A 27,948-nucleotide genomic window follows, 5' to 3' on the forward strand; every position below is an offset into this window, starting at 1 on the left:
GTCATTGGTGTGTTACTTTTTTTTGTTTGGTTTTATTTTGTTGTTGTTGTTGTTTTTGTTTGGGTTTGTGTTCTCCCCCACCCCATGGGGATTATCTGTCCTCCTTTGTGTGTGCTTGTACATCATCTTCATTGCAAAGGGTGGACAGATAGCTCCCTGGATCTGTTATTCAGATGGCTAGTTACCCCCTTACCCACAGAAAGTTCTGTGGGTTTTCTGTGGTGCACTGAGCGTGGAATAACCAACCAGTCTGGGATGTCAACTAGTACAGGACATTCCTTGAATGAATTGTGACGTGTGGGCACTTCAGTTCTTCGCTGTCGTGCCACTAGCCCTATTAAAATAATTAATTATTTGAAAAGTGGCTCAGTTGCATCATAGCTACTGATTAATGCATCTGTGTATAATTGTGAGCATAAGTGTTGTACCTTCATATTTAGTGTTTAATTTCTAAAGCTACCATGATTGTTCACAAGTTTCTTTCTTCTATTCTGTTTGATTTCCTTCGTCCGTTTTTCTCCAGGAGGTAGACCAGGTTGATCAGGTAGGATATACTGCTGGGAACTGATCCTAGCTATGTTGGCTTAGCTCAGTTTCTCATGCTGCTTCCATATCAAAATACAATACTCAAACAGCTGGACTTGAACGGTTCATAACACTCATTCAGCAACTGGAACATGCAGTACTAAAATCCCTTTTTGACTTTGCAACTTTTACGGCATTCCATAATTTCTGCTTAACGCACTTCAATGTGGATATGAAATGACCAAAGTTCTTTTTCTTCCCTTTATTTTCTTTTGTTGTTGTTTGTGGTTCCTATTCTTTGGATTTCATCTGAGGTTGCCTGGCCTGGCATTTGTGGTCGGGAGATGGTGAGATAGATCAGTACTTGATACTGAATCACCTGGTATCAAAGCCAGTGAGCGCAGTATCAGGGTGGCAGTGGGCAGTAGTGAACATGCGCTTAAAAGTGCACAGATTACCAGATACTGAATTCTGCAAAGCTTTTAGCACTCTACAACTCCATGCTTATGCCGTGGCATTATTGATATGGCTATTGGCAATTTAACAGAATTACGTATGTTCAGCGAACGTGTTAAAATTGAATTTACCAGTTACAGCAATTGCAATATTACAGATAAACATTTTGCAAATATCTGGTATCTGAGATATGTTTGGTGAAGTGGGAAATGGTACTGGTCTATCTTTTGGAGCCTTTTAAAGCTGTGGTGCTTTATCAGAAAGTTATTTCCCTGTATTATTTTTTGTTTTCTTTCTACTCACAGAAGCAGAAGAATATTGCTGGGGCACTTGCCTTTTGGATGGCAAATGCATCTGAATTGCTGAACTTCATAAAGCAAGACCGTGATCTTAGCCGAATCACTGTGGATGCACAAGATGTTTTGGCACACTTGGTTCAAATGGCATTCAAGTAAGTCTTAGCAGACTTCTCTTTCACTTAATGTATTCTGTGTCTCTGTGAATTTCAGAATAACTTCACTTTTTGCTAAATTTTAGGTATAGCAATAATGTCTTTTGTGTATTGTCCTCTCATACTTAACATACTCCTTTAGACAGATACTTTGTGTTATGATTCTGGATCACTGGGCTATGCAATGAGTTTCATCTGTTAGCTGCTCTTATGATAGAGTTGAGGCTGCCAATGACAATTGTAGGGAAATGCTATTTATTTTCAGTTTGCATTGACTGTTTTCTCTTAATGTAAGGTTTTCAAAGGTTATTTTTGCTGATGTAGGCTTTAATGTTTATGGGGCCTCTAATGAACCTGGAGCTCTTAAAGGGCTCTAATTATATTCATATCACTCCTTTCATAATCTGCATAAATAGTAATTTGTACAGTAGTTTTCTATGACTTTTTTTCTCTTAAAAATGTAAAGACAGGTTTTGGCTTGAAGTAAAATCAGCCAAGGCTAGTCATCTCTGGCAATTACAATACTGATTAAAAGAAAAACTGAATGCAGTATCCTGTGGGAGGGGAAGTCCTCCGAGGAGAGGATCCTCAAAGAAAGATAATGCTCAGCACAGTGATAATAAGAAAGAAAAGCATCATTTTTGGTACCTATTTATATTCCCCCCGCTAAGCCAATATTGAATAAGTATTTCCCAGCAAATCTGATGTATTAAAGTTTTGGAGATTAAAACTCTGGAATATGTATTTAGAAGTCGAACAGAAAAGCACAGCAGAAGCATGGAAGGAAAAGAATCTGCTGTGAAAATCTTATTTGGTAAGAACTGACATCCACCAGAATTGGTTGAAATTGCCATGGCTTTTGTTTTCTGGCAATTGAGGTCATTTAATTTCGAAAAGTTACCAGTGAAACTGGTAGAGTTGTAGAAAGCCATGAAATATTTTCCTTTATATACAAATGCAGTTTGGTTCCCTTTTAGCTTCAGTTCTTAGCAGAAAATGTGTGAATTATCAAAAGCAGTGTTAAAGAAAATTTTAACTATTAGAAGAGAAAGAATACTAAACCAGAATTTTCATTTCACTGTAGTTAAAGGTAAGAGAAGTACAAGAATCAAAAAAATGTTTAGACAAAAAACTATGGCCACTACAGGGTCTTGTGCATTGGCTCAGAATAGGACAGTTTTTTTTTTTAATACTACACGTGGCAGGTTTTAAAATAGAGGAGAATCATATTTCTATCTGGAAAAAAAAAATGGGGTTTGATGTCTTACAGAACCAAAGCTTGGCCTGGCAGCATCTCTTTATGTAGCATATGACCTTTGCAATATTGTGTGGTGGCAATATTGTATTTAAGTGATTGTGTTTATTCCCTCACAGCCTAATTCTTTTTCCAACATTTCTAAGAAAGGTACAGGAGAACTGGTCTCTCTGCCCTTTTGAAAGTGTTTTTTGGTTCCCTACAGTCATATATATATATATATATATATATATATATATATATATATATATAAAACCACAACAACCCACTGCTTTTTCAGGAATCTTGTAATTTGATAGATCTATTTTCTTCAGAGGCATTCATAATAAACACATACAGGGTTTTACAATGTCATTTTTCCCCCCCTTCCTTCCAGGTACTTGGTTCACTGTCTGCAATCAGAGCTTAATAACTATATGCCAGCGTTCCTTGATGATCCAGAAGAAAATAATCCTCAGAGGCCTAAAATAGGTTAGACTACTTAATCTTTTCTTGTGTCTTCTAAACCATACAATTAAGTAGCAATAATTTTTTTTTTTAAATGATGATGTGAAATTTACAAGTTGCCCTAACACCTGAAAATTATTTGGATGAGTCTTGTATGGATGATAAAGAAGGGCAGTAGTAACATTTCAAATGATTCATTTGGGGTTTAAAAATTGTGTTACAATTTAGTATGGAGGACAACCTTTAGATGTGATCTAAAGATGTCTTTAGATGTCTTGCTCAAGGCAGGTGCAACTGGATCACATTATTCTGGGGCTATTGCCCAGTTGGGTTTTGAGTCTTCACATCCTTGAGTAACCTATTCTGATGTTGATCACCCTCATGGTGAAAATACATTTCCTATATCTAACTGGAATTTCTCACATTGCAACTTTTGTGTTGGTTTGTCTGCTGTTCTTTGCTATAACTGTGCACCTTTGAGAGGGATCTTGTTGTGAACCTACTGTTAGGTAGCAATAAGCTGTGCCCGTAGTCCTCTGTTTCCCCAGGATGAACTAAATCCACTTCTCTGCCCTCCTGTCATGTCTTTTTCTTCAGCCCTAATCATCTGGAAGGGTCTTTGCTGAATTTACTCCATGAAGTCAGTATCATCCTTGTGCTGGGAGTCTAAAACTGGATGCTGTGCTCCAGATGCCGTCTCACAAATGCTGAATGCATAGGAGGGAATTGCTTCCCTTCCTTCTGGAGCTGTACTGCTCCTAACTTAACAGCTTATTACGCAGCTGGCTACCTTTCAAGCAAGGACACGCTGCTTACTCACATTCAACCTGATGTTTACCAGAATCTCTACATCATTTTCACCAGGGCTGCTTTCTACCCAGATGGACCCAGCCTGTACTGTTGCATAGACTTACTCCTTCCAACGTGCAAGACTTGACAGTTGCCTTTAAACTTTGCAAGTCCCTGTCAGCCCATTTCTCCAGCCTACTGAGGCTCTTCTGAAAAACACTGCTGCCCTTCAGAGTGTCAGTGTTTCCCTCAAGCTTGGTATCATCTGTGAATTTGTTAAGAATGTACTCCATCCAGTCACTCAGATCATTAATGAGGTCATTAACCAAAATCTCTCAGCCTCAATCCGTGAGGGAGGCCACTGATAGCTGACTGCCAACTGGACTTTGCGTCTACAAATCCACCCAGCCCTGTGGTCCAGACAGTTCTCTGCCTCACAGTATCATTTGCTTACCCAGTCCTTTCCTCAGCATTTCTGCTGTAATGATGCCATGGGAGAATCTGCCAAAGTGCCTCCCGGGTACTAAGGTTAACACTGACAGGCCTTGTGGATTCCTGTCGGGGAAGTTTGCCACAATACTTTAAATGTGATAGAACTTTGCAACAGTGACAGGATTCCTGGGTTGTTTCTGTCCATGAGAGCATTCTGGTCATGTGTGCTGTCCCACTGTGTCTGTAATCCTGGCTCAGGGACTGTGCTCTGGCTTTTAATGCCTCTTGTTGTTTTCCATGCTGGATGCAATTCATGGGCAGGCCTTTGAGATAAGACCCCCTATTGTGCCTTTCATGGGGAAAGTGTGAGAGGCTCTTACATTGTGTAGCCTGATGGCTAAAGGAGAAAATCGAAAAAGTGAAAAATACTCAAGTTTGAAGGGATTAACCAGGGATAAAAGGTTGGGAACAGTTAAGAAAGTAATGACATTCTGAATAATTGAAGTAAAGATCATCTGCAGAGCTATTAAATACAGTCATTCTGTTCAACTATGAAAAGTATTTATACACAATTCATATATACTTCCTGCTTTTTTGGGTATTGTGCTTTTTTTTTTCCTGAACATTGAAGGAAGAATATATAAAGATGTACCGTTATATTTTAGTGCGCTGTATTGTAAGAGAGAACTTTCTAGAACATGAACCCTGAAAAATTAGCAAACTGACATTGGAATAAAGTCACATGATGTTCCTAATTTCAGTTTTCTCTCTTACATAGATAATTTTTTTTAGTTACAATTGTGTTTCAATGCTAAAGAAATTATTTTGGTGGTCTCTTCAGTAGAGACGTCAGATAAAAATGCTGCCTTAAAAGAAAGCTTTGAGATACATTAATGCAGGTAGAACATTTATTCCACCAGAAAGTGCTCAGGATACTTGCTCTTGATGAAGCCAACGGGAAGTCCCTGTTGCTTCATATGTGAACTAATGGGCAGTAGAATATTTAGGTAATATTTTTAAAAGAATATGTGCAAACAGGAGGTGTGTTATGCAGTTTAAGTTTTTCATGCAATATGAATAGCTTTCCTGAATTTCTTGAATGCAGCCTGATATTTGAAGGCAAGGAGCGGAGGAGTAATTGCAATATGCATTTGAAACAGTGAAGATTTTAACTTGTTATTGAAAATAACAGAAAAAGAGATTACGCAAGTGAGGATGGTGATTTAAGTGTCAGGTACAACCAATTATATACTTGGTATACTAAATATTTCCCCAAAAGAATTTGTTTTAATTTCAGGAGTTAAACATATTTCAGCTCTCAGTTTCATGTTGCTCCATTTTGAAAACCACGAAGCAGTACACTTACTTCTGAAAGTCCATATAGCTTCAATGCATGTAGCTTCTACCTGACATTCACCAACCCAGATTAGGTATCTCTGTATTGTTATTTATGGCCTTAACTAGTTGTATGTTGCTTTATGTCAGTGTCACTTATGTCTTGTTTTATCTCTCTAGATGATGTGCTGCATACATTGACTGGAGCTATGTCCCTGTTGCGACGATGTAGAGTGAACGCTGCTCTGACTATACAGCTCTTCTCCCAGTTGTTTCATTTTATCAACATGTGGCTTTTTAACAGATTAGTTACAGCCCCAGATTCAGGGTTGTGTTCACATTATTGGGGAGCCATCGTTCGTCAGCAGTTGGGCCACATTGAAGCCTGGGCAGAAAAACAGGGTCTGGAATTGGCTGCAGATTGCCACCTGAGCAGAATAGTTCAGGTGAGTGTGTGCATTTCTGGTTGACACTTCTCACATAGTTGTATATTCAGAGCCAATATCTGTATATTCTGTGTTCTTAGCCAATAGCATGTGGACAAGTGTAGTTTGTGCAAATCAATCCTGAAACACTGAGGTAGCATGCAAAGACACAGAATATGTTACCAACATCCTTAATAGTGAGAAGTAACATTAGTAGTTAGCGATTTTAGCCAACATGCTGTTCAATTTCTGAGCTGTAACTGTGCTGAACAGAGACAAGAAGAGAAGCTGAAAGATTAATATGCCTCATTTATGATGGGTTTAGTATTAATTCATCTTGTATGTGCAAGAGATCTATTCAGTGGTTGCTTTGGGGATATTTACTTTGCTTCTGTAACAAATCTGGCTTCTTGCTTTGTGTCCCTATCTCGTCTAAAGACAGCTCAGAAACAAGGCATAAGGTTTCGTTCATGTTTGGATTTGTCTCCTATGGCCTTATTATTTTTTTCTCCTAGGCAACCACATTGCTTACCATGGACAAATATTCACATGCAGATGTTCCAAATATTAACAGTACTTGCTTTAAGCTGAATTCCCTGCAGCTACAAGCTTTGTTGCAGAATTATCACTGTGCTCCGGATGAACCACTCATCCCAACAGTAAGTTGCTTTTATCACTTACGTACCCAAGGAATATAGAATTTAAATAAAAATGCTGCCTCAAAATAGCTGCCTTGTTGATTGGTTTGGAATTGTTATGAGAAGAGTCAGAGTGAGGAATCTGCTCTCCATATGATAAGAAGTGTCAGTGGTATCAGTCTGCTCCTGGCCATTTCACTGCAACTAGAGCAGGATGTCACCAAATAAAGTCTTATTGGAATGTAAGGTAACTCTTCCACATACTGGGAGTGGTGTCACTGAACCGTAACATCACTTGTGGGTGAAACCCAGAGAGGCGCTAGAGGGACAGGTGCACAGAGCACTCCCAAAAGCTACTTCTGTGTTTAACTAGACGGAGCAATGAATGAAGTTTTGGCAATAGAAATTAAATGAAAGAAGCAGGAACACTAAGTTTTTTTGGTTTTTTTTGGGTTTTGTTTGTTTTTTTACGTGGGATGTAAAAATCCATGAATCTTGAATCCCTTACTACAAGAAGGAGACAGATTATTCTTTGATGGACAGACTAATACGTGGAACGTGTATGTAGAGATACACATCTATGTTTTTAGAACCGGTTTTTATCTTAGTATTTGACATGAAAGTAATCACACATGGATGAAAAACTCAGAAGGTAAACCCCGATTACAGCATAGTTCATTTATGTCAGAAAATCTTAAAAGGTGAAAACAATACAACATTTATATAACTGAATCCACTGTCTACAAAGTCTGTTTTTTAATAACTTCGGATATGTCTGTGTTTTAAATCAAAGGCACTAATGCAATGGCTCTCAAAGTGTTAGGGTGTGCGTGTATCCTGGCTGTATTTTTGTATATTGGCTACCAAACAAAATGTCTTTTGCTGAAGAGCATAGTTTATATTTCCTTTTTTACACATAGGTAGAATTAAACAGTTTAGTGTTTTTGTTGTTTATGGACCTCCAAAGAAATACAGTGCTAGATTTGACAGGTCGTCTTACAGCATGGCTAGTTCGTTTGTCCTAGTGTGGTGAAGCTGCCTTTGGGGGACTTCTTTGCACCTTGCTGTGGGAAAGACTTGCACACTCAAACTCTGACTTAATCAGTGCCAAATCTGAAACATTTCAAGGCTTGGAATTTGTTCAAAGGAATATAAATGTATTCACTTCTACATAGTTTAGTTTGATGTAATACCTTTAAAAATTAGCACCTTTTATGGTAAAAAGGCCTTCTCAAAGAATACTTCTAAAGACAGGCTGGGTTTATCTGACTTCCCCCTGGAAACATGCTGGAACTAAACATTCAGATGAGAACGCTTACTTGGTTTTGTCTCAGCTGCGTTTTGCATTGTGCTCCAGTAATAAAATTGTATCAAACTTACAGATTCTGAGTTGCACATTAGTGTAACTGGCGTGAGATTAAGACCAACCTCTTTTTTGTGACATTAGATGGAACAGTTGTTCACCAAACAGAAAACTTAATTTCCTTGCTGCAACTTCAGCAATCCCACTCTTGTGTTGCATGCTTCTACGGCGTTATTTTAAAATAGGTGCATACCTTAGAGGGTCCTTCACATTTTACTGAGCTCCTAGGAACTGTGGAATTAAATTAGTTCTATAAAACTTCCAAGCTAAGCAGCAATATATGCCTTTGGACCTCTGTGGGTATGTGTGTCCCATTTGAGCTGGAAATCCTGGTTTGCACAAGCGGTCTGTTTCTTTTCTGTATGTTTAGTCTTACAGAACTGTATATGCAAAGTGTCAAAATTTCAAACTGCCTGTGATTTCCCCCTCTGCACATTCATGTTCTCTGCTCTCTATATATATATTTTAAATACAGCTCTCATGTCAAGTAAAAACATGCACCGCAAGTTTTTAAAATACTGATTTAAAAAATGCTTCTGTCCTGTTCTCTATGGAACCTGTGGTATTTAATCAAATAAAGCAATGCCACATACTGGCTGTACTAACAATATCTTTCTGCCTTCTGTTCAGGAGTTGATAGAGAACGTAGTCACTGTTGCAGAAAATACGGCTGATGAACTTGCTCGCAGTGATGGCCGAGAAGTCCAACTAGAAGAGGATCCCGACTTACAGTTACCGTTTCTTTTACCAGAAGATGGCTATTCCTGCGACGTTGTCAGAAATGTTCCAAGTGGTTTACAAGAATTTTTAGATCCACTCTGTCAGAGAGGTTAGTTCTGCTGATTTATCTTTTTTGTGTGTGTGAACTGGACACGGAATACATTTTAGTTAATTGTACAGCTTTCTTTGTTTCCTTCTTTTTATACTGTGTTCTTTAAGTGTGTACTTTTGCAACCCATAAAAAGTATTCAGGATGTTTTTAATCCTTTTTCCTTGTTACTTTTGTTCACTGTCAAGTTTCTAAATAAACTAAGGGGTTACTAATAACCCAGAATTGCTTATTACAGAGATGTAAATTTTTTAGTGCTCTAACATTTTAAAAAACTACTTTTAAAGCCAATATGAATTAAATACAGTAACTTTTTTTTTACTCATCATCTTCGTCCATATAACATTAAAAACCCGTAAGTAATTCTTTTGACATTCATCAATATAAAAACATATGTTTTGGGCATCTGTAGTTCAACAAAACTTCAGATGATGAGTAGAGAGTTCTTGTGGTTGGACAAAAGTGACCTGCACTTGAGAAATTGAAGAAGGGAGTCTGTCAGAATATTTATGGTGAATGAATAAGATGTTATACTTTTCTCCTACTGCTCAACTTTATTAGAAGCTGTTTTTGTGAAATAATTTCTTAATATTTTTTGTTTAAAAATTGGCTGTTTAAAACGTCCACAGGTTTATTGTGATAATTTGGACAGCAAAGGAAGCAACCAAAAAAGCGGACTTGCTCTGTTCTGTAGTGTTTTGTAGTTGTTGGTTCCAACTTATAGAAAAGCCATATTCTTGGATTTAAAAAAAAAAGAAGTAGGAAACGGGTTGTTTTGAAAGTACAGTGAGTTATAAAGGATGTAGCCTTGAGGCGAGAGGCGACTAGTAGGGTAAATTCTTCAGTTAGTATAATTCATTTGCCATTCAAACAGCTGTATAGTTATCACAAGTAAGGTCTTTTTAATGCATCCATTTGTAGTTTTGTTGCTTAGGTAACCCTTAAATTATGTTGAGCAACTGGTTTGCAGTAAATCAGTGTAGACTGAATTGCTGAAAGATAGTGTTCGTGAAGAGGGCAATCACATCTATGTGGGTGAAGTGATTTGTAATTTTACTGTGATCTGTATTCTGTCCCTGTTTTAGGAGACAGTGTTGGATATGTCTCAGCTGCTGTGGCTTTGTCAGGGTTTTGGTGGGGTTGTTTTTTAATTCTAGGAATTAACAAAAAAAACCCTCAAATCAATCAATTCCCACTTTAATTATATTTAATTACTTATTAAAATAATGAGTCCAGATGAAAATAATGAGTCCAGATGAAGCTTTACCTCTGCCAAATCTATGCTGAAACTGGTTAGCTAGACCCTCTGCAACACAGAAGGTTTCTGTGATGCTGTTGTTCAGAGTTCTGGTGATTTGTATTCTAAAAGATGACCTGGTGTTTAATGTCCCTCTTGAGTCTGGTTGGTACAGGCATTATTTGGCAGCTTAAGCATTTGCTATGAGCTTATAGTGCTTTTTAATACATGTGCTTCTTAGAAGCAGCATCTAGTGAACTGTAGGATTTTGTTGATAGCGTAAAATTGTAGGGAAACATATAATGACATCTGAGATATAGGATTCAGCGTGTTAATAAGTATGGAAAGGTAAATACTGCTATTGGGTATTTGCTTGTGGGCTATTTGATTTTAATAAATTTGTTGAGAAATGCAACATATAAATGATGATGCTGATGTCGCTTTCTCTTTTAGGTTTTTGTAGACTAACACCTCATCCACGGTCACCAGGCACGTGGACAATATACTTTGAAGGTGCAGACTATGAAAGTCACCTGTCACATGACAATGCTGAGCTAGTAAGTATTGGTTCAATGAGTAGTTGTCAAAACAGTTATCTTGACAAGCCATTGTGTTTTATATGATGAGTCTTAATCCTTATTGGGAAGAACAGGCTTCATCATTAAGTATGTAGCTCGTCAGTGATTTGGTGAATTTAATAAACTCTTGGCAGATTTTTATAGGTCAGTGTTTTTCTAGGCTGTGGCATGATACCATTCTCGCATAAGCAAACTGTCATGGTCCCCCACCGTGGGGTTAAATGGTGAAGAAAGGCCTTTAAAACACAGGCAAAAATATATGTGGACATGTATCTGTAAATAACTTGTAATGTGAAGGCTGCAGGCTGCCCTTATTTATTACAAACTGGCAGTTACCAACTAAATGTTGAGTATGAAGTTGTAATCGGATACATTTTTCTGATAGGCTTTCTGGAAAAATTCTTCACTGTTCCTTTTCGTTATACCTATTGAAGGATTTCACTTCAGTGTGAGGGGTTCTTTTTCTGTTGTAGGGTTTTTTGGTGGATATTTTTTGTGGGTGTGGGTTTTTTTGTTGGGTTGGGCTTTGGGTTTTTGTGGAGAGGTTTTGGTTGGCTTTGTTGGGGTTTTTTTATGTGATACCATGAATATCAAAATCACGGAGCAACTTGGTTTTGGAAAGATGGTGGCTTTATGTGAAATAATTTCTAGACTGACTAAAGAGAAACTGTTTCATATCTATAATTAATATTTCAGTGAAGTCAGGAAGGCCAACATGAAACTATTCAGAGAGACCTGAAAGCTTAATTTAACTCTGTCTAGAACCTGACATTTGTTAGATGACATGCAGGCTTGCTTCAGTGGCCTGAAGAATGTGTTTACTTTACAGAAGAGTGCGTGTCCTAAGTCTGTATGACTGATACAGTAAAGCCCAGTCTTGAACTGATAAGCCTGGCTCTGCAGGCTTGGTATGTCAGTAAACAGCCATTTGACTGGGGAAAATCCAGATGAGGCATTTGTGAGACATCATGTGTTTCTTCCTCCCTTTATTACTCTAAAGAAATGCATTGAAGGGTCGTGCTGCCCATGGCAGGGGGATTGGAACTAGATGGTCTTTTAAGATCCCTTCCAACCAAAACCAGTCTGGGATTCTTGTGTGTGTTTGCTTTTTATTTTTAAAATAATCTGGTTATACTAGGTTTTGCTCTTCCTCGTACTAAGGAAAAGCTAAATTAGAATTCTGACTGGTCTTCCATAAAAACGTTTGATAAAGAAACGTAGGTGCTGTCTCATTCATCTGTGGAAATGAATACTGTGTGAGACTGTTCAAATAATCTGATCTAATCATCCTGTCTGGTGCATGTATGTTACTTGGGTGTGCTGAGCCCGAGAGTTCTAAAAGCCTTTAGTCCTGGTGTCTGAGCAGTGCTCTAAACACCAGTTCACAAGTCACCTCTTGCTGCAGAACATCTACATAATGCACACAGTAGGTAAATGTTCCATTTTATAGCTGTGACGTTTTGAGGTTTGGTTTGGTTGGTTTGTTTGTCTTTCTTTTTTTCCACTTTAAGGCAAGACTATTCTCACAATTCTGCTTTTGTTGGTAGTCTGGAGAAATGCCCAGGCTACGCTAGGCAGTCATCCTCAAATTTTCACTGAGGAGTTTTTTTTATTCTTAGACCAACAGAGAAATTCCACACAGACCAGTGGTAAAGTTATGTTCCCAGTGGCTTACCTTTTCCAGTGCTTTTAGTTGAATTAACTTAATGTTTCTATTTAAATTAATAGGAAAAATCTGGAATAAAATAAGAACAAATTCTGTTCTTCTGCCATTCTTGGCACAGAAATGCTAGAATACTTCTAGTTTAAAAATTACTTGCTTTTCTGGTACTTGAACGCAGTCAAAAACTGTTAATATTTTTGGAAGTAATTTCTGTTGCTTATGTTTTCACTTTGTTGTAGTTTTAACTGTAGATGAACTATGTTGCATGGTACTTTTTCTAGCCTGGCAGTGAATATGAATGCTTTTCTTTTTTCTTCATTCCCCTTCTCTGTCTGATAGGCTCAGCCTTTGAGGAAAGAACCTGAAATTATCACTGTAACACTAAAAAAACAAAACGGAATGGGCCTGAGCATTGTTGCTGCCAAGGTATGGAAGTCAATTTACGTCAATTTGGTAAAGTGTTACTGAAAAAAGCTTGCTTTTTTTTTAACTACTCCACGCTGATCAACAGATTAATGTTAATGGAAAAATGTATTTCCCTTAAAAGTTTGTTGTGCACATCATATTTATCATACTTTTTACACTGGCCGGGGGAATGTTGCTATAACATACACGGATGTGAACAACAGAAAAGGAAACGTAATGTCATAACTACACCCATATTTAAGTTTAGACTTCTACCAGTTTATTAAATTTTTTCAGAGTGAAAAAATTTCCAGTGTTATTAAATGGAATAAACAAACAGGCTTGTTTAGCACTTCTGCTGAAAAGTAGAAGTGTTTAAGAAAGAAAATTAGTAAATATAAATGATAAAATGTGTGTGATCTTTTTAATTTTATGGGGAAATACAATGATTCAAATATATGCATTAAAGTTTTAGTATACTTCCTGCTATGAAAACAGGACCTTATCTTTTGCACAGCGTACCAATACATGTATGATTTCAGTTTTGCTACTTTATACTAGAGAGCTACAACTTACCACGTAGCTTGAGGATGGAGGGTGTGCCACTTGCCAGGACTGTGGGTGTATGCTGCTCCTAGCAGCACTAGATAGTAATGTATAGAATGCACGTCCAACTCCAGCCACCAGATGGAGGACTCTGCTAGTCGGTTGGTTTTGCTTTACTCACTGGGTCACATAGCAGACATAATCTTTAAGCTCGTTATAAATTAGGAAGCGGTGACCTTGTAGTTCTGTGGTGCACAACAGATAAAGCAAGTCTTTCCTAATGTCTCTTCTGGGTAGCACATGAAACTTCAGAATGCTGTTGTCCTCTTTGGCACTTAGTGCATGGGCTGAAAACATGATTGTTTTACTGCTTTTAAGTTACCTCACACAGTTAATTGCTTCTGAACAGCACCGTATTTTTTTCCCTACAACTGTTCTTATTTCATAGGCTCTTCTTGAAATGGTAGGCTTGCATGGTATCAGCTTTTAAAGATCTATTTCTGACACTTGTAAAGGAATACCAGGTGTCAGGTGTATGTTGCTAACAATCAGCAGTTACTCAGGATTGAGAAATAAAACTCAATATTGTGCTCTTGTTTTGATGTTGTGGGTTAGTAAACTGAGAAGCAAATATTAGATCTTGAGATATGCCAGTTTAAATATGTATCGGGCTTCTGACTGCCATCTGCATTTCTGTTGAATGCTTCAAAATGTATAGTGGATCTTTTTTCTTTCAGTTTTAACAGTGAAATCTGATTCCTTCTGTTGAGAAAAGCAGGATATAATGAGGGAAAAGTTTCCTTTTTCACTGGAGCTGTCTGACTTCTATGCGTTGTTTTAATAGCGGATACATAACCTCCATTACTAGTGTGTAACAGTGCTAGTGGTCAGTGTGTAAACTTGATTTGAGAGTTCGTTACAAGTTACTTAAGCAGTCCAATGAATTCTTGAACATCAGTGATGGAAGCAGCAGTTTTCATCTCAGTACAGTTGCAGAATCACTGGTTCAGGCAGTGATTGCATTTCATTTTATTGCTGTATGCCTGCTGCAGTATTGGAATGCTGATTTTAAAACAGTTATGTCTTATATCTTGATCTGAAATAAGCAAGAGGCAGATTTTTGTTTTATGGAATCATAGAATGGTTTCAGTTGGAAAAGACCTTCAAGATCGAGTCCAACCATTTATCCAGCCCTTACTAGGTCTAACACTAGACCATGTCACCAAGTACAACGTCTACTCTAAATTCCATTTCAGTGTACATAGAATAGAAATGTTTGTTTAATTTGAAGTCTGCAGAATGTTCATTGGATAGAAATAATTGTCTTGCATTAAGTATTGAAACAAGTTGCTGTCATAGTTAAGTAGAATTATATTCAAGGGGTTATTTGAAGGGGTTAAAAGTTGCTCATTGTAAGTTATCAATAGCATTTTTTCCCATAATAGACTTCATAAGAACAATAGAGTAAGGAGGAATACACAGGCAATAATATTCTCAGTGTGGCCAGAGCAGAACTGATTAGAGAATTGAGTGAGTGTGATTGAGATGCTAGTCATAGTGGATGGATTTTTTTTCTTTCTATTCCTATTTTGTTAACTCTTACTATTTTTTTTTTTCTGATGTGTCTTAAATCACATCTTTTGCCAGCATAAAAATTAAAACTCCCATTTTTTTATTTGGCTGAGGAAAACAAAGGAAGAAGTCCAGTAGGATGTTAAAACTTTATAAACGTTCACTTGATGGAATACATGAAATAAGAGGGAGAAGCAAGTATGCAAACAGATTTAGGTTTTACTAAGTTTTTTTAATAGTAAAAGGTTGGCTATCTAAAGCTCATATGAAAGTGTCTAATAATTGTTGGAGAAATTAAAGCTCCTATTTAGTTTCAAAAATACGGGGTTACTGCTGTCATGCACAGGATCCCAGTTTGATTGCCAACCCAGGACATTTGTTAAACTGTTGGGTCTCACAAGTGCTTCAAAAGTGCTCTAACAAAAGAAAATGCTGTGGCTGGTCAACAGGTGGCCCTGCTCCAACCAGTGGAAGACAACCCCAAAACTGTTTAGTTTGGTTTGGAAAACAGTTGGGTTTTTCCTGTGATGTGACAAAATAGCTGCTCCTCAGTAATGTGCTGTGAGAATGTCTCTGCATGTCAGTGCTGACCTGCCTTTCTTCTTAAGTCTTACTGGACTCCTCAGACTTGTCACTGGCTTTGGGTGAAGTTGGTTAAAATGTAGATTGGTGACATTCTAGGAACAAACGAATTAAGCAGGTTCTTACACAGAGCAAAGAAAAAGAATTCCTACTGGCTGCTTTTCTTCCTACTACCCATTGCAAAAGCTCCACACTTGCCTAGTAATCTGTGCTCGTTGCTGAGAAAACATCTAACAAATGTATCATTTGATAATTATTTGAGTTTTTGTTAGTTTGAAGGGTTTTGTAGGTAAAGTCTGTGCCAATTAAGAGGGACTTTTTAATGGGGAAATTGGATACCATACCATACGTACCCCCTTCTGCACCAAATGGTCTTTATTACCAAATGATTCTCACCTTCTGTGCTGCAGTTGAAAAAGATGATTGGAGTTCATGCTGAGGCTATACAAGCAGAGAAGTGATGCAACTTGCACCTGCTTATTCTTATGATAGATAGTTTCAGTTTCTGATAGTAGGTGTTTGCAACCACACTGACTTTAATGGAAAAACAAAACCAAACCAAAGGAGGTGAGTGAAGGAGTATATGAAAGGATTAGGTTCCTGGGGAACCCCATATTTGATCCTCTTTGCACCTAATGACAAGTAAGATGTTGAAGTGCATTACTTAATTATAAGTAAAATATGAGCAGATGTGAAATAGAAGTTTCACAGGAGTGGTGGAGAGAGCAGAAGTACCGTGCATCACCAACCTAGTTCCTTACAGACAAGTGAGGTGGTGTTTCCTGAGGCAGAACAGCCGCTTTGAGCAACCCTGTAGTAGGCATGTACACTATATGCAAACGTACCAGAGAAAACAAGTTTAGTTACGAAACAACTGTTAGCTGCCAGGGCACTGTAAACATCGCTGTGTTTGTTTGGGCTTTGTTTTGGTGTTGTAAAATGGGATAAGCCTAACAGCATTTCTCACAGTGAAAACGTTACAGGCAGTTTTATTTATTTTGAAAGTTAAATTCTATAGCTTCAGACGTTATGTGACCCAAAAAGTTAGCTGCTTGTTCTACCCTTTCGTAAGTGTTGCATGTTTCCTTACAGTAATATTCCCGTGGCTTTATTAGCAGTAGCTTTTGTAATAGGTATATGGAAATGTAGCTGGTAGGAGTGGTCGGGCTTTGGGAACAGTATTGCTTTTGGAGGTTGTGTGCAGACTTTGGTTGCTCTAACCCTGAAAGATGTTTTGATGTTAAAAGCTGCCTGACTCCCGACCACATTGCGGTTAAGTTTTTATGAAATCCAGATGATTTGGAAGCAGCGTGTGCATGCAGTTTACTTTAAAAATATATCGCTTTTTGGGGGCTTTCACATGTGACTTCTTAGCCATCTGTGGGCCAGCACATTACTTCCTGTTTAATTTGGAGGTTTTTTTGTCTCTTGTACAAAAGGGCTCCCTTTTTGTTGTTTTTTGGGTTTTTTTTTTTCCTAGCAGTTTTCAAAGTTTAATAAAGCCGCTGAAGTAAATGGAAGTCAGAACAGCATAACTGATTACGTAAGAGTCTGAATATTGTATTGGTTATAGCTGGTGTTGATAAACGCTACACTGTGTCATAGCATCCAGCTCCCAGTTATCTTGATGGGTATCTTGGAAAATCCAGCAGACTAGAGCGGTGGCTGCTGTTGAGGGCTGGAAGAGAAGTGGAGAATTGTTTTTTTTCTTTCAAGGATCTGTAGTCCCGGAGATCAAAATGTGGTTTTCTGTTGTTGGAAGAACAGAATCCATGGTAAGTCTGTTCAGGTTTCTGTTGGGACTGTTTTTCTCTGAAGTTTTAAATACTCTTACTGTACGTTTTCCTGCTCTCTTGCTTGTTTAAACCTGCCAGTAGTTACTTGTTCGTGTAGCAACAATGTAATACAGCATGCAGTTAAATATAGTCAGATCTTAGTAGCTAACTTTCTAAAATCTAGAAAGAAAAAAACTAATATTTTAGCTTGTTCTTCAAATGCACTTCTCAAATTTGTGGAAGTGACTATTAATATTTAAAGGTCCAGGTGTGGTAACTACTGTTTTACTCTGGCAGAGCATGAATAGCATGACCTGTGATCTGTTTACTTGTCATATTAGTTGGCTTTAATCCAGGTTCCTTTAAATTCTGTTTTCCCCTTAAAAAGTCTTCATAGAATAATTAAAATTGACATCCCAAACAGCATATATATAAGATTTTTAATACTCTGTAGACCCTTCTGAAAAGACCGGAACATGTAAATGTGTTTCAGCTAGGATATTTAATGTCAAACACTCACAGAGTAGAGGCATTTAAATTCAGTTTAGTTTGCTACTGCCCAAAAGAGAGGATTCCCAGGTTCTGTGAGAATGATAGAGCAGGTTTTGGTGATTAATCTTTGCATTCCAGTTATATTAGTACGCTGCGACATAGCTCTTCAAAGTATGGTACGTGTCTTCTTCCTCAGTCATCTTTTATTAGTATAATAGAAAAAGTTACCTTAAAATATATACAAGCACCTTAAAATACATATGTATATGCTCCTACTATTATATATGACAGAGTGTATTTTCTCAGGGGTTTTAACAGATGGTCAAATTAAATATTTTCATAGCGCTGCAGAAATAGGATGTGGTGGTGATAAGGTGTTTCTTTTCAGTAGAAGCGCTTCAGACACTGAGAAAGACAGTTCATCAATAAATATTCTGAGGAAGGGGCTTGCTTTTCTGAAAACAAGTCCATGGCATCTTAACCATAAATAGTTTTTTTTAATTATTTTTTGGAACCTTGTTTGTTCATAAGGCTTAATTAAATCATTCTAAGTTGCCTTATTTTTGAAACCATTGCTCCTCAATTTACTTGTAACAGCCGATTTAAGGTGCTGAATTTAAGGAGGGCTGGAGACTACTGGGAACATGAATTCCTACATGAAATTTTTCTGGACGTTTGCTATATGAGTATCTTGTAGGGGATCTATGTAAAAGGAACAGTTTTAAACATCCATTTTAAAATATTTTTTAAAAAAACGAAAATTACTCTTTTTTTCAATAGTACTGGTAACATTATATACCAGTTTGATTCTCTCTACTTTGTGCTTGCAGTTGATGGGATTTCTTTTTTAACTGTTAACTCTTTTCTGGTGTTCAAGGTCTTTAGATTTCTTGTCTGTGCTTCCTAAGCAGTTAAGGAATTTTTTTTTCCCTTTTCTCCCAGCATGAATTAATTGAAATGTTAGCACAAGAAGATTTATAAATTATTTCAGGATTTTTTGTTGTTTTTTTTTTTCTTTGAATGTTAAATACTAATTAACATCAGTGGTCTGAACCACTAACGTTGCCATAACAGGCTCCTTAGGAGGAACAAATGCAGTATTTAATTGTCACTTCCAGCACAGATTTCTCAGTCTTGCCGGAATAAGATAGTACATAAGGTGCTGATTCAGTCTTCATCAGGAACAAATAGGTAGCTGTATATTAGCAATTCACCTGTTTCTTGTTGATTCATAACTTCCAGCGGGGGTGGTGGGGAGTTTAGTTACATTTTTGGTACCTTGTAAATGTTCTTAGAGAATTTTGCTGGTGCATTCATATGCTGTATAAAAACTAAAGCTTATGCCAGCACAGTGTGAATTTTCGTCTCACTAGCTGTGAGCCCGCAGCTCTGCTCAATTAGAGAGTAGAGCGTTGTTTTTTGGGGTTTGTTTGGGTTTTTGTTTTTAAATTCACATGTATTTAGGTTGATATTGCAAATGGGTCACCCAGACATTTGTGTTTAATGCCTTCAGAACAGAGCGGGGTTTAAAATTCATGTGCTGGTGTCTCCTGGCACTAATACCTCCTGTATGCAGGCACTTGCTAGCAAGCCTGCAAAATTGCTTGCACATATTCCTTGAGAATTCCCCTACCAGACTTCATTGAATTCTAGCTTTCAGATAACTCCCAAAATTTTATTTTCTTTCTTTTTTTTTTACTCCTGTTGATGAAGCTTTCAGAGGTAAGCAAATTCTGTGCAGCCTTTTTCCTGTACAAGTAATATTCTCGAGTGATACAGGAATTTTGGTGCTTAATAGTACGTGATCATGTATGTACCAGTACTGGGTTAAATTGTATCCATCTGAAACTATGGAGCAGCATTATGTGGAAGGCTCTGCTGTGGGGCTGTGTTTGGCTGTAATTTGTCCTTACCTATAGAATCAAAAGCCATTTCTTCAAAAAAAGAGCAGAGATACAGGGTGGGGGGTTTTCCAGAATAGATTTCCCTCTTTCTTGCCTGTAAAGTCCTATCCACTGACCTGATTAAGCTGAGGCTTTAAGTTCAGAGCTGCCTTAACAGGGAAGAATGTCAGGGAATCTGCAGTGCAACTTGTAGATTGGTACGTAACTCTTGACTAGCCCTTAGCATGTCACTGCTCACGGTATTTATAGCAAATGTACGTTAAAAAGTTAACCCTTGCTTGGGAAGTAGAGCTCAAGCAGTGTACTTGCCTTGAACTCAACAAAAATGGAATCAAGCAGCCTCACATATTTGATTTCTTTCGTTAAAAACTGCTTTTATGCATTTGTTAGGATATCATATGAATCTTAATTTGCAGCACTTACAATAATAGAAGAGGCATCCTTTTCAGAAAGGTTAATAAATATTAACAAATAAAGCCTGATAAAGACTTTCATGAATGTCATCCATGAAGCATTTTCCCTTTACTTACCACTTTACTATTGCTCTCATGAAACGGGAAAGGTACAGTTGGGTAGGATCTGTTGCATACTTGATTCTGGTCTCAGAATGAGACTTTGGGCCGATTGTTTTAGCTGTTTTATTTAATTGCTTTGGTTTTCATCAAAGATTATATTTTTTTAGAAGCGCTCAATTTTCAAAGTGTGAGAGAAGCCACATTGTTACAAATTGCCATTCTTCTGTCTAGCACAGAACATACTACAGCTATTCGTGTCAGTGTGCCTGCTTCCCATGTTTATCTCATTGCCTTATTACGGTTTCTGAATACCTTTTTTTTTAAAATTTAACTTAAACCAACAAAATATGACAGTAACTACATACACTCAAGATCAGTGCTTCTTATTTTATTAATGCTGTGTCAGGAAGTCCATTACAGAGCATCCTGTATTGTTTGGTCTTGTATCTCCTGGGAGAAGCACGCTTGAGGAAAGTAGAGGGTAAATTCACTTGCACGCTTTGTGTGCAAGTCAATCTTGGCTGCAAACTTTCTTTTATAAAAAAGAAACAGGCAACCCTTATTCCATTAAAGAGACCAACCAAACTCTCCAGTCCTTTCACTTTGTTCCTGTAGAGTCTGTCTGTAAATACAGCTTCTGGATACTCAGGATGCAGAGTTTCTAGGTTGTTGGATGCCCAAGTCCTGTGATATTGCACTGCTGGCAGTCTAGATTTTTTTTTTTTCCTCTGAATAGTAAGGCACTTATTTTTCATCTGCTTCCCCACCCAGTGCAACTTAAAGCTGCAACACGATTGTTCATAGCGGTTTGAAACTTCTTTGCTTATGAATAATATTTTTTTAGTCACCAAATCTTGAATCTCTGCTGCCTCTTTTGCTGGAAATGTTTTGCCCGCTTGTGACTGTAGCTTGTCCAACTCCAAAATTGCTTGGATCCCCCCCAGCCCTATGGAGAAGAATTTGAAAGGGAGGAGCAGAAGCTTATGTAAGTGAAGCATGGGTCAGTTCTAAAATTCTTTTCAAGTCAGGGTTCAATGTGACTCAGAGCAGCTGTAGCCACAACTAACAGACCGGTTTTACGTACAGTAGGCTGGTTCACCTCATTTATATTTGGAAATTACATGCTGTGAAGTATTTTTCTAATGATGATAAATTCTCTACATTGGTCCAAAGGCAGCAGAGGCCTCTGCTTCCTCTGACAGAGCGGGTTTTTTCCTGATCTTTAAGTCCGGAGGAATTTGCCCTCACTGGAGGTGGGACCAGTAGCTACAAAGTCAGCCTCTCTTACTCCTTTGGGCTGACAGCAAGTAGTTTAATGAGGTAGTAGGTTTGGTACGTAAAGTAGATGAATACATGCTCATCCAGATGCTACCTACAAAATGTATGTTGCTTTAGGGAATGTGAGTGTTTGGGTGATCAGAAATCTTTGCCTTCTAGAGAGTATATTTGTAAACCGGCTGCCTAGTTTACTAAACTGGCATTCTTTAAAATGCTTACAAGCTTGGGTTATCTAAATGCTTCTGAAGTTACTGCCTGCCAGGGAGGTCATAGTGAGACTTGATTCTGTTCCATCCTTTAAGGATGTTTATAAAAACTAACAGAGATCTTCGATGTGAACTTAAGAGTCTGGAATCGGATAATTACCTTGATGATAAAATCAGTAAAATCTACTCTGGATGTAGACAGATAAAAGATTTCAGGCTTGATGGCTGGTATCAGGCTACTTTTTAGTTGGAGGGCTTTGTTCTGTTTTTAAACTGTTTCTGTTTATAAAATACAACAGAAGTTTAAGAAAACAGATGTACTTGGGGAAACATTGTCATCCTTGAAATGTTGTGAGAGATACCAGATCCTGATACTTCAGCAAGTTGTTATATTTTGTATGTGTATGCATACACATAGCTGTGGTACCTACATTATTAACATTAAATATTTTAAAATGTTTGCATAATAATGTAAAATAAAAGAAAGTCTTTTTTTTAAAAGAAAATCCAGTGGTTTATAATGGAGCATTGGAGTGTTTTGATGTGTAGTCTTGGTATGTCAAGCCACTTAAATCAGAGTATTTGAAAAGGTTGGTGACTATATGACACACTTCTGTGGATTCAGTCACACTGTAATTGGAGAGTGAAGCTACCTTCAGTTCAGGACTACTGTTTTCACAGTACTGTTAATGTGAAGCTTGAAACCATTTAAATATTCATGTATTTAAGACAGAAATCTTCCAGTTGGTATTGAAAAGTCATTAGGAAGATCTTGTTGCTTTTTCTGTAAGTAAAAAGTAGTTTTTAATATTTTATAAAAAAAAAAACCCACCTTGTTATTGAAGTGTTTCTTCTTTAATCTGACATGATTCTGACAGTCTTTATTGGAACCTTTGCGTTGCTCCAGTTTTATTGGAGCGATAAAGAAAGTATGTGAAGCTGAACAGGTACGGGCAAAGGATGGTTTAGAGCAGGCAGCAACAAGACCTTACTGCTAATTGTGTGGAGCGTTACCGGTTTGGTTAGGTGCTGCAGATGTGTTTTGCAAATGCATAGTTTTTCCTTAATTACTTCATGATACAAGTTTGCCATCACTCCTCCTAACAACTGGAAAAGTGTTTTTGGAAGAGTTTTGATGGTTTTAATTCTATAATGGTAGGTATGGAATTGAGAAGGTTGTCCTACAGATCTACTATAACTGCAAGCATAGGACTAACCTTGCCAACAGTGCAGCTGGTTTGTGGTCCACCTATGCGTGTTGTGGGGCATGATGTTTGAGGATAGGAACAGCTTAACTGCTACGAGGTTATCACCTCCTCAAGAGATGGACTTTCATTTCCATGTTGGTACCTTTAGATTGGGGTACTGGTGGGGCTCCGTGATATCTCAGCACCTCCAGCTCATCATGCAACTGGTGGCATGTCCCCATGCAGCATAGAGTGGGTGGCTAGTGTGGGAACCCAGCTGCATGTTGATGCTCACTAGGAGCTGCCTGTTGTTTCCACCATGCCGTTACAGCTGCTTGTCCTGGCAAATACCAAGTGGGAAGGAGCGGGCGGGATTTCTTCTACCTGTTTTTAATGTTTTTGTGGTGACTGAGTCACCAGCTCGTGGGCTTGCTGTGGTGCTGCCATTAGGAAGGCTGTATCTGATGTTCCTGTTACTTCATATATGGGGGTGCCATATGGCATGTTCTAATTTTATGGCTAATGCAATGTATGTGAGTGAAAGTTCTGTTCTCCTGAAGTACTTTCTTTCATTCTCTCCTTTTTATTAATTCATGAGTACTGTAGTCTTGTACGTCCTTAATTTTACATCCTTCTGATGTAGGAGTAGCTGTTTCTTTTTTCCAGTCACTGTAGTTTATCTTGTTCTTTTCCTCATTTGGTCTGATTACACCATGGAAGTAGCTGGGATATTTTTTTTTCTTCCATTTTTTTTTTTAAAAATTCTACCTCTTCTATGTCTGTAGTTTGCATGATAATTTTCTTCAGGAAATGCAGTAATTTGAGTGCAGCCCTGTTAATGAGGAGCTTGGAAAATAGTGCTAGCTGTGAAAATAACCATGAACTATTGTACACTGATACACTGGTTGATAGATGGCCCACATGATAAGCAGATGTGATGGAAAATAAGTTGTTTCTTGTTCAGGTATCTCAAAAACTGAGGTTATATTACATTATCCAACTCAGTCCTTATGCTTCTTTAACATGATAGAAATTTTGTCATCAGGCAGAGAATTGTACCAGGCTTAAAAAAGGCAAATACCCATTTGGGCAACAGGTATGAAAACGTTGCCATACATTGTAGTCAGCTGAGCACTCTATTATAAATTTTTGGCACATTAAATGTGTGATTGACTTGGCTCAGTTGGCTCAGCTTTGTTTTCCTTCCATCCTCCTGCTCCCAGTGAATTTCCAGAATTATTTTTTTCGACCTTTCAGTCTGTGTGACTTGAGGAGTGGAAATCCCACAGACAAACCTAGTATTTGGGTCAGTTGTTTTCTTCTAACGAGGGACTCCAGTGTTGGCACCATTTTTTATTGTTTTTTGTCTGTTGTCTCCTCACACACACCCCTCCACCCCCCAGCCCCGTGTTGGTGCTGTGACTCTCAGGCATATTGTGTCTGCATTCTAGAGATTGTAGTTGTGCTGACCAGAGGTGCTAAAATTTGCTCTTTAACTTCTATGGCTTGCCATAGCTACATGAGTTTTCAGAGCTTCCCTAATCTTTCAGGCCTTACAGGAAAGTCAGGCAATGAATTTGTTTATTCAGTAAATTCTTTACTAAATTCCTTTATATCACGTGATATGTCCTGCGATAGTAAGTTATGTTTTCCCGTTATCCTGGTGCTTAATTTAAAAACTTTTATAAATTAAATCTGTGGAGTTTTTGTTACTTTTTTAACTTTCCAAATGCAAGTACGTAACACTTTGAATTAATAGAAAAGAATACATATGTGTGTGTTTGTGTGTACATAAAAATATGTATCTCACTGTATACCAGTGTCACATGTGTAATAAATTTTAAGAAGTTGCCTCTCAGATAAGATTTAATTGTTGACCCTTTTTTGTTGGCTCCGGTCTGTCTGAATTCATTAATCTCTGAGAGAGGTTTTTTTAATAGAGTGGAAAATTCTTGCTGAACTTCCAGCTGCATAACTGTGTTCTGCTGCACTGCTCTACAGTCTTTGGTTGTAGTTTCAAATGGAGTTCTCCTGTTTTTGGTGTTGGTTAGGTTTTTTTTTTTAGTTTGGGGTTTCTTGTTTGTTAGGTTTCTGTGGTTTTTGTTTCAGCATGATAGACTAATGAGAATACGTCCTTAGAAGCAAATAAAATAACACCTGTTAATTTTCATCATATATGTATAAGCTGCTGCTTGCTTGTTCATAAGATTCTCTGCTATTTTAATATTTATACATTTTATGCATTGGGAATATATTCTGCAATTTTAGTTTCTTACTCTACCGGGTCAGGGTTTTTTGCTTTGAGAAGAATTATTTAGGAAACTTCCTAAGTATTTTATTTTAAAAAATACTCAATTTAGGTACTAGAGGGAGCACATCAATTTTTTGGCATGTAGTGTTTTGTAGCTGAATTACAGTATTTATAACGTGTAGGCTTCAGATGCAGAGGAATCGGTGTCAGTTTGTGTGTAGGGTCTACTCAGTTATTTGAGGAGGTTCTTTGACAATTCAGTTAGAAACCACCAGAAAAGTAACGTATCTCTTGATATAATTAAGTTTTCCTTATGTGTGTTAGATTGGAATGTACCTGAACGTGGTTCAACAATGCATATTAGGTAGGGCCTAATTAGTACCACATCAATGATTTCAAGTGTTCGTTTAACTTCAGTTGAGGAGTTAGGTTTGCATGGATGATGCAACCTGTTACCTCTGAACAGTACTGATGTGAAACTCCCAATGTCATCATTTAAACGTGTAATAAACATATAATGGGTCTCTCTGTGTTTTATTTCCTTTTATTTAGATCCTCAGGTTGTAATTTTAGACTCTTGTGAGATTTTTCTAAACACATTTTTGTTCTAAGAACTATTTTAAAATTAGGCTGCTATAAGAAAAAAGAAGCTAGTAATTTTTGCTAAAAGCTTTCCCTCTTTCTTCTGTCCCACCTAAATACTGTTACACAGTGGATGTGGGTCACACATGCGATAAAGCCAGGTCTGAGGGAAATAGGACTTCTGGTGAGTTTTAATTGCTGGGTTTATTGACAGTGCTTCATACCTCTTGGTTTTTTGCTTATCCTTTTGACTCGTAGCTACTTTTTTTCTTGGTCTTAATGAGGAGGAGTTGTTGTTTGGTACTTTTTACAAGGTAGTCTGGTCACCTAAACAAATTCCTATATGTTCTTTTCTTCGTTTAGATTTAGGATAAAGACCTGAGTTACCATTCTAAGCAGAGTTCTGTATGCAGAAGTGTCCTGTGTTTGCCTTTACCTCCCAAGTAGGATTAGAGGATCTATTAAAATTCCATCTAAATGCGAAAGTTCCCCATTGTCATAGAATTCCTGCAGCAACCTGTAAATCACAGTAAATTTAGGATTAATTATTCTCATACTCTGACTAAACTCAAGTCCGTGCCAAACTTGCAAGTGCAGTATGTTAACATCTTTCAACTTGTGCTGGTTTAAAGCATTACATTAATCCTTAGGGTAAGTGTAAAATCGGAATAAGAAAAGCTTTACATGGGTACTGCATCTCATGCACAGGTGTGGCTTCATTCCAGGTACTGCACCGCAGAATTTTCCTCACCTTCCCATGTGTGTTGGCCTTGTACTTCCATCTTAGAGGCTAATAAGCCCAAGCATGGACATTATTTTGAAGAACCTTTTAATGGTTTTACTCAGAGACCTAATTAAGCTTCCTGGAAAAAAGGGTGGACATTAACTACATGGGTAAAGATGTGTTGTTTTGGTTTGGTTTTTAACAGGTTGCGTTTATATCTGTTCTAGATAGGCTATTCACCTCTGTCCCTTGCTAAAGTTAGGATGACTTGTATTTTATGTTCAGAATGGGAATGAGTGGACCTTGACAAAGCTGGCAAGTGTCTTTTTGCATGTGCTTGCCATGCAGGCTATCAGAAGCTTAAAATGAAGATGTTTTTCTGCTGTCCACTATGCTTGTCCATGCAGGAATCTGCATATATATGTGACTCTTGTGGTTTTGCAATTGGTTTGGGACTGAGCTTCCACTGGAATGTTATTTCTTTGTGGATGCTGCTCAGAGCTGCTTGACAAGTCAATAGTTGACCTATGGTGGGACTTAGGAATTCAAAACAGTTTAAATTGTTGGGTTAAAAATCGCATTAATCACCAAATAGTGGAGTCTAATGCTGCAGCAGAGAAACACTGATTATTTTATGTCGTGCTGTTTTAACCCATTTGGAAATTACTTGGACAGTGTTTAAGATGAAATGTGGTCTGTTCAGTCTAACACCCTTGGCATTTTTTTGTATTGCTTATTGAACAGACTTCCCTAATGGAAGTTCAGAGATGTACTCTAAACATGGGTGAATCCTAGCTCTTATTTAGATTGGATATTAGGAAAAAATTCTTCACTGTAAGGGCTGTCAAGCATTGGAACAGGCTGCCCAGAGACATGGTGGAGTCACCATCCATGGAAGCATTCAAAAACCATGTAGATGTGGCACTTCTGGACATGATTAAGTAGATGTGGTGGTATTGGGTGATCTTAGAGGTCTTTTCCAGCCTTAAAGAGTCTATGGTTCTGCTTTCCTTCTCAGAGAGTGCTTTGAGGTTTCTAGCAGTGAAAAGTCTGGTTTGGGGCCCGATGTGAAAAGCCCACATGTATTTACCCTATATATATTCACAGCCCCTGACGATTTCTTAGCACAGGGACACACAGTTGCTGTAACCTGGTAGAAGTTGGCACAGCAGCTTAACAAGAATAATGTCAACCTCCCTTATTGATCCAGGCCCATCCTAGCAAGGGATCATGGTTCTGGACAGTCATGCTGTGCTGTCAACAGTCGAAGGAAGCTGATTTGATCGAAAATAAAGCTTTTATTTGAACTGGACCGAGCACTAGACTTCAGCCAGGTCTCTCATGGGATCTACCATGACATAGCAGTTGCCCTGGAGGTCCAGCTGTGCAGGAGCATGGGGAGCAGGTGTATGGGTTTCTTTCTGACACTGAGAGTGCACTGCTGGTGTCATTGGTATTAACCTAATATAACATTTAAAAAAAAAAAACCCCGAACAGGTTCTGTGG

The 27,948-nt window shown here is 37.8% G+C and overlaps 1 protein-coding gene across 1 annotated transcript in view; it reads left to right on the forward strand.

Moving 5' to 3' along the window:
* Nucleotides 1-27,948, forward strand: part of AFDN (afadin, adherens junction formation factor) — a 125,038-nt gene that overhangs the window by 71,822 nt on the left and 25,268 nt on the right. The window contains exons 15-22 of the mRNA XM_084261833.1: nucleotides 524-544; nucleotides 1,287-1,432; nucleotides 3,064-3,158; nucleotides 5,871-6,136; nucleotides 6,631-6,774; nucleotides 8,747-8,945; nucleotides 10,636-10,739; nucleotides 12,763-12,849. Of these exons, the coding sequence (XP_084117959.1) occupies nucleotides 524-544; nucleotides 1,287-1,432; nucleotides 3,064-3,158; nucleotides 5,871-6,136; nucleotides 6,631-6,774; nucleotides 8,747-8,945; nucleotides 10,636-10,739; nucleotides 12,763-12,849 (1,062 nt within the window). The remainder of the gene's footprint in view (nucleotides 1-523; nucleotides 545-1,286; nucleotides 1,433-3,063; nucleotides 3,159-5,870; nucleotides 6,137-6,630; nucleotides 6,775-8,746; nucleotides 8,946-10,635; nucleotides 10,740-12,762; nucleotides 12,850-27,948) is intronic.

The sequence above is a fragment of the Gallinula chloropus genome (assembly GCF_964237585.1).
Source record: "Gallinula chloropus genome assembly, chromosome: 3".
Lineage (NCBI taxonomy): Eukaryota > Metazoa > Chordata > Aves > Gruiformes > Rallidae > Gallinula > Gallinula chloropus.